Source organism: Drosophila willistoni (assembly GCF_018902025.1).
Source record: "Drosophila willistoni isolate 14030-0811.24 chromosome XR unlocalized genomic scaffold, UCI_dwil_1.1 Seg144, whole genome shotgun sequence".
NCBI lineage: Eukaryota > Metazoa > Arthropoda > Insecta > Diptera > Drosophilidae > Drosophila > Drosophila willistoni.
In genome coordinates this window covers 10,642,111-10,648,953 of record NW_025814057.1, presented here as the reverse complement: position 1 = coordinate 10,648,953, position 6,843 = coordinate 10,642,111, and the positions used below count along the sequence as shown (strand labels likewise).

Genomic DNA, 6,843 nt, shown 5'->3' with positions numbered 1-6,843 from the left:
CTACAATTGGATTTGGCAAATGTCAAGGCTTTGTTTACTATAAAAAGACTATTTATTTTTTCAGAAATCTGAGAGGCTTTCTAGGACCTAGTAGTGGTCATAGGTCCTTGGTAACTACAATCTGGTAAAGGGACATTCCAGTATTCCTTTAAATTGCCGTGTTAACAGAAGTTAGTCTTCATCTTGTTGTTATTAAATAGGGCTAAGACACAGCTATTTTATTATAATTTAAGCCTAAATAAACAATAAATTTAATAGAAAACTTAATTTAAAAATCCCAAAAATTTCTTTCTATTTCCTTGAGTTTTTCAAAGGACTACAGTACTTATACATTTTTATGTCTTTAATAAACGAAGACTTGCAAACATTTGGTTTACGTAAGCACTTTATTCTTAATGGTATAAAAATGTGGAGTTCTCTAGTATAGATTTAGATTACTCTTTAGTACATATAATTAATGGGCATGTGTAACTGTTTCGAGTAGTGAAATAATCGAATATATGTATATATAAAAAAAATAAAACAAAATACTTTGTTTGATAGACATCTATATAATAATACGTGACGCGATAATCCAATAACGATAATCTAGAGACCCAGTCCTAAGATTTGTTCCTGTTTATAAACGCCATGATAGGCATTTCGTATCAAGACATAGGGGAAACAGGACTCAAGCAGATCCATGGTGAGGAATGGTGATTGTTTGACAATCTCGTCGAGCAGCAAATAGATGGATTCACGATTCCGTGTGGCCTCTTTGTCCGACTCCTGGCCTAAACGTAGCAACGATGAACTGGCCAAGGCCAAAAACTCCTTCATGCGATCCTCCATATCGTTCTGTCCACATATGGTGAAAAGGGCTCCAAAAATATTATTAATGGCCGCTGCCATGCAGTGAGTATTATTCGAATGGCCATCAATGGTAGCCCGATAAAAGGAGTTTTCATTGCGTGCCAACTTTGGTATAGAAACAGCCACAAAGACCATGAGTAGGCATGCTGTCAGATGTTCACCCTCATCAAATTCGGGTTTCTTTGACTTCAGAGTGGTGGCCAATGTGGGATCAACTTTGCACAGCAGGCCTGCTGCTGAGGCCATTTCAGAGGCCACACGAATTTGATCGCCTCCAGGTAAATGCTCTTGGAAATCCTTAACCGAGCTGAGTAAGAACGGAATGCGTTTGTCCAGCACATCAACGAGAGCCTCATGAACTAGATTACGGAAGCAAATGATTACACCTATAATGGTCATGCGTTGAAGTACACGATCGACATCTTGAAGGCGTTTGAATTGCTCCTTCATCACTTCGGGTTTATCGAAACTGGTGCGTAGGGTGATGAGAACTTCCTTATTGGTGCCCACGAGGGATTTCAGCTCTTGCACCTGATTTGCTATGTGCCACATGAGGGTTTCATTTAGGGTCTTAATGCCATAGGGTCCTACCAATTCAGCCAAGGCTCGCAGCTCATTCAAATCAGAGAACTCTTGGGGATTAAAGGGTACCCAACCCTCCGGGGAGATGGGTACAAATGCTTTCTGATTGATCGAGAACACAATATTGCCAGCTGAGACTCTCCTCAAGAGCACCTCACTGTACCAAGTGTTGTATAGAGCAGCTATAGTCTTCTCGCCATGCGAATCCAGGGCCTGCGTTTGCTGGAGTAGGCAATTGTTGAACACTCTCGTAATGTCTATATGAACATAGTTCTCAACTGTTTGCAACACATTCATATAGGCCCGCACGCTGGCCAACAGTTCCGAGGGTTTAGCTATCTCCATTGTCTCCTGATTGAACATAACCATGCCCACTAAATCCCTGGAGAATCGATGCTCCAAATTCTGGCAGAGATATTCCCGCGGCGCAAACGCAAATTCCCAAACATTCACAGTGGGGCAATAATTTATAGCATAGCATAGCTCTGTCAGTGCCATATGCAATTTGTCCATGGTGGTAAGATCCTCACGAGTCTTTCTATAAGATTCATCGCCTGGTTTGCGTATGTCGTCAAAGTGTTTGGATTTGTTCTTATCTTTTTTCTTTCTGGCCGACTGGACAGACAGAATTTTGGCACAATGCTTGGGCAATAGAGCATCGGCCATGGTGCATTGTTCATCGCATATTGTCGTTATGATATTCTTGGCCTCCTTGGCCATTTCCTCTAGGAATATGTTGACCACACTCAGCGATCTCTCGCGTATGTGATGCCTCTCCTCGGGACACATTTCGTGTGTGCAGTTCTGAAAGTGACTGCAAATCAAGGGAAAGGCAATAATATAACGATTCTGTGCTGGGAATTCCAGGCACATATGGAATTGATCATCAAACATTTTGTTATAGAAACAAAAGATGCTTAAATCGGAAGTCTCCACCAGGATTTCATCAAGATTGTCCACGACACGTGTGTGAAAAACCATCGAATCCAAGAGGCGTGCCAATTCGGCGTGCTCGGCAATCCTCAGCGCTGCTTTGCCCACACTCATATAGGTCTGCAGACGGAACCAATCCAAACGGAATGGTCTAAAATAGAACAATTCATTATCCTCGACCTGCTTGACAGTCAATTGAGCGGCTGTGTTGTAGAGCGAACTGAATATAATGCTCTCATCCTCGGGGCACATCTGTAGGCTCTGCATGCGTATATTCAGATCGGTGGCATCGAAACCCGACAGATATTGCACATAATATCGTTGCATCACTTGGCTATATTTGCGCACCAGAGCGCGCAGCTCTTCCATGTGAAAGAGTAGCTCTGGCAGCTGGCGATCCACCAGATCTTCATTGCTTTTACCCTTATGCTTAACCAAGGGTGGATTATCATTGTGCCGCAGCAGCCAAAGGATCTCGTCACGAGCCAAGCACAAGCCAATGAAAATAAAAATGGCTTTCGGTCCCAGCAAACCTGGCTGATCGGTCATAATCAGGGCCAATTCCTTAAGGGCGGTGCGGAGGAATTTCCGTCTCTCGCGATGCATTAGAGCGGCCTTCTGAACTGCCGTGTTATATGCCTCCTTTACCTCACTAATCCGCTTGCTGTAGCCTTTGATGCCATCAAAGGTTGATTGGATATATTGATGAATTTGTAGAACTTCATCGCGGAATAGAGCCACCACCCAACTGGATTCTAGAGCCGATAGCCACATCTTATTCACCTCGGGATATTGACCAAGCATTTGATGATTCAACAGCAGACCGAATATAATCCAACGATCCATAGCCTCCAGGGAAATGTATTCACAGGACATGGTGTCTGTCCGTACCGCTTTCAGCAAGATAGCTGGATTCCCGACCAAACTGAGCTTCTGCGTCTCTCTCCACTTGTCGGCAGATAGATTTCTCAGACCATAAATCGCAGTCAAAGAGCGTAGGGCATTTGTCAGGAGTCGCTGGTGAGGAATGAACTCTTCAGCCAATTTTTTAAGCGGTACTTCATAGTCCAATATCATCTGACCCAATCGGGGGAATCCCGTATCGGCCTGATTGTGCTGCAATTCATACGCTGCATTATATAAACCCAGCACGGCCTTGCGATCCTCAACGCGAGACAGAACGATCATAAGAGACACATAAGTGACCACTAAGTCCAAGTAGTTTTTGGTCAATTCAAAGTTCAATGTTATATCCAAATGGATTTGGCAAGCATCCATTGTGGTCAATAGCTCACAGACATTGTCCTTAAAGTCAAGCAAGTCCACAAATGTGTGATAATAGAGTGATAAAGATTTGATTATCTCCGCCTTAATATTGACTATGGCATTCAAACCCTTCACATCAATGTTGGGGAACCGCTTGACAATGAATTTAATGCTCGATTCAAGGGACTTTTCCGATAGGAATCCTGGTTTGGATTTTGTGTCTCCACATGCCTTCTTGATATTGTAAATTCTAGTCAGTATGCCCAGGCCGCGATCATTTAATATAATTAGTTTCTCAGCTATTTTCTGCTGATTTGGAAAAATTGGGCGTGCCATAGTTTTTTTTCTTCTTGTTTGGGTGTGGGTGGGACTAGGAAGCTGCGAATTGTTGTTGCCGATGCAATGAGCCGGTGCGAACTCGACCTAAAGAGGAGTCACAGGCACTCCCAAACGCACTGAATAAACGTTATCCCAGCGGAGTGTTCTATTTACGGCTTAATGATATATACATTTGCTAATCACCAAACTGCGGATGTGAAAAAAATGTACACATTGACTTTTAGCTAAATATGAGCGATAATACGATGAGACATCTAGTGTGTCGATTACCCCAGTGTTGGGTAATGAAATCGTCTATCGACCTACTGTCATATTGTTCACCTCTAGTGTGCGTTCAAAAAAAGCTAGTTTTCAACGGGAAAAAGCTGAACTAACAAAATTTATTGTGTTAACAAAATACAAATCTCATGTGGTAAAGATGGATCAGCGCGAGGATGTGCTGCGGCAGGTATGTGATCCCTTACCAATAGATTCATGTAACACAATTTTCCTCCCATGAATATAATTGCAGGCGCTGGATAAAAATGCCGCCGAAACCGAGCGGTGGCAGGCATTTAAGGAAGACAATGTGAACACAATTAAAAACTTGGACAATTTTGTCAAACAACAGACCGTGGACATCATGGTGCCTATTGGTAAGAAGGCTCTTATGGCTGGCCAGCTGGTACACACAAACGAATTGCTTGTGGGTCACTACGAGGGATACTTTTCAACTTGTTCGGCTCACAAGGCAAAAGAGATATGTGGCCATCGCCTAGGATTGGCCGAGAAGCACTTAAAAGAGTTGGAGACTGAGGCGGATCTATGGCAGTAAGTGGCAAGCCTATGAATTTTCATCCAGTGGTATTACTGACATCTCTTTTCAGGAACAAGTTACAGACCCCCATACGTGAAGGAGCTGTGCCAAATTCTGATGAAATTGAAATAGTTGAGGATTATGACGAGGAATCCCACAAAAAATGGCTGGAGGAACACAAACAGAGTGTTCGCAATGAAAAGAAAGAGGAGCGCCTTAAACGCGAGGCTTTAGATGCCAAAGATGACGAGTTTTTGAAAAAACTGGAGGAACGAGAAATGCTGGAAGAACTTGGTCTAGATCCGGACAATTTAAATGAAGATGCGCTCCGAAATATATTGAGTAGCGAAAGTGAAACCAAACCTACACCTGCATCCGCCCCTCAGACAATATCAGACGAAAGAGAAGCAGAAATGTGGGCCAGACTGGAGGCACAGGAACGTGAGGAAATCTCGGAAATGGGGGACAACGAAGAGAACAGCGTTAAAAGTACCGATGAAATTGTGCGAAAACTAATATCTGGTGAAATGGATGTGACGAACGAAAAGAAACGCCGCGGAAAAAAAGACAATCATGTGGAGAACCATAGTCCGAAAGAAGAGAGTAATCATGAAGCCGACCAGCCGGAGGAGCTGGACGACCTGCCCGAAGAGGTGAACACAATAAGGGAACAGCTGGACGTGTTGCCCCGTGAAGAGCATGAGCAGTTCCTGCGCACCCAACTGAATCTGTTGAAGGCCAAAATGAGAAAAATACAAAGTGTGCACTTTATATGTGATGAATTGACCCATTTAATGAATGTGGTTGTAGCCTTAGAGGACGACCTTCAAGAGTTGATATTCGAAAGAGAGCAGGAAAGTAGCAGTGAAGATAATGTATCGGAAGGTGAAGCCATTGCTGACGAACCCATACCCGAACCAGCGACCATAAAACGTCGCATTTCCTTTGCTCCGGCTGAACAAAGACTGGAATTTAGGAAAGAAGATGCGGTAGCCGATATGATACCCAAGAGCAAGGCCAAAGAGCAACATCAAGCTCCTCGTGAAGTGATAACATTGGACATGCCTGAGCCAACCAAGCCTGGCAAGGCCAACTCCAATTCGCATATAATACAAAAGGTGGAACAAAACATTGAATTAGTACAAGAGCAGCAGAGTATTCAGGATTTCGATTTGGTTAATCAAATATTAGATGGAATGACTGGACGTATTAATACACTGCACATTAATTTTACACATTCCGATGCAAAGCCCGCTGAGAGAGATGTTTCTTCCACTGATAAAGTGGATATACCCGGAACACCAGCAGACTTCTACCGCATATACGAAAGTAGTAAAGCTCGTGCGGAAAACCAATTTCCCATCTACGTCAATGGCTTCGAGGGTGAAGAGGAAGTGAAGGTGGCTCTTTTAGGAGAAGCTGCTCGTGCCACAGCCTATGAGGATCCCAAAACTCAGGTAAGATCTCAAAAGCACGACAGGCGAAATAAATTAAATAATATTGTCACCTATTCTTCTAGATGACCAAGTCCATATTACGAAACAAAACGGCTGTAGAGCGTGAACCTCACATGACTAACCCGACAAAGACAAAGTCGATAATTAACCAGAACCAAAACCAGAAAAAGAAATCGAAAAAGAATAAAAAGAAAAAGGAAAGAACCATCGATGATGAACTCCGTGAAATGAGCGCCTACAAAAAAGTGATGAGTGATGATCTGGTTGAGAAGGAGCCCGAGGGAAAATTCGTTGAGACCCATGCGCCCAGAAGGCGAGTCAGTCGATTTAAGGCTCAAAGGGCAGCCTTTAAATAGATTGTCTATATCCTCCATCCATCAATATAAAAACCGATTTTCCACTTTTTGTTAAGGATTTTACAGATTTGTTGAAGTTTTAGGTGTAATCAGTTAAACTGAAACACGTCTCAAGTTAATAAATATCAAATGGTGTATATTTATACATACCTAAAAATAGATAATGTATCTGATAAGAGGCTTTCTCTTTCTTTTTATATAGCAGCTATACAATACATTGGACTTGCAGAATTTGGAAACTGCAAATCCTTAACGAATGAAT

General features: G+C 42.7%; 2 protein-coding genes across 2 annotated transcripts; one reads left to right on the top strand and one right to left on the bottom strand.

The window, feature by feature from the left end:
* Nucleotides 1-367: 367 nt before the first annotated feature.
* On the bottom strand, nt 368-4,208 carry LOC6639420 (membrane-associated protein Hem). The gene has a single exon (XM_002061617.4). The coding sequence runs from the start codon at nt 3,967-3,969 to the stop codon at nt 589-591; it is 3,381 nt and encodes a 1,126-aa protein (XP_002061653.1). The 5' UTR covers nt 3,970-4,208; the 3' UTR covers nt 368-588.
* Nucleotides 4,209-4,298: 90 nt separating this feature from the next.
* LOC6639421 (unconventional prefoldin RPB5 interactor-like protein) lies at nt 4,299-6,757 on the top strand. The gene is made up of 4 exons (XM_002061618.3): nt 4,299-4,420; nt 4,484-4,782; nt 4,839-6,225; nt 6,288-6,757. The coding sequence occupies exons 1-4, from the start codon at nt 4,391-4,393 to the stop codon at nt 6,579-6,581; spliced, it is 2,010 nt and encodes a 669-aa protein (XP_002061654.1). The 5' UTR covers nt 4,299-4,390; the 3' UTR covers nt 6,582-6,757.
* The last annotated feature ends 86 nt before the right edge of the window (nt 6,758-6,843 follow it).

What these genes read in the sequence shown, in the direction of transcription:
- LOC6639420 (XM_002061617.4), bottom strand. Translation starts at nt 3,969, where the DNA reads ATGGCACGCCCAATTTTTCCAAATCAGCAGAAAATAGCTGAGAAACTA.
- LOC6639421 (XM_002061618.3), top strand. Translation starts at nt 4,391, where the DNA reads ATGGATCAGCGCGAGGATGTGCTGCGGCAG. An exon ending in ACTGAGGCGGATCTATGGCA is followed by an intron (nt 4,783 to 4,838) that starts GTAAGTGGCAAG and finishes ATCTCTTTTCAG; the next exon opens with GAACAAGTTACAGACCCCCA. An exon ending in ATGAGGATCCCAAAACTCAG is followed by an intron (nt 6,226 to 6,287) that starts GTAAGATCTCAA and finishes CTATTCTTCTAG; the next exon opens with ATGACCAAGTCCATATTACG.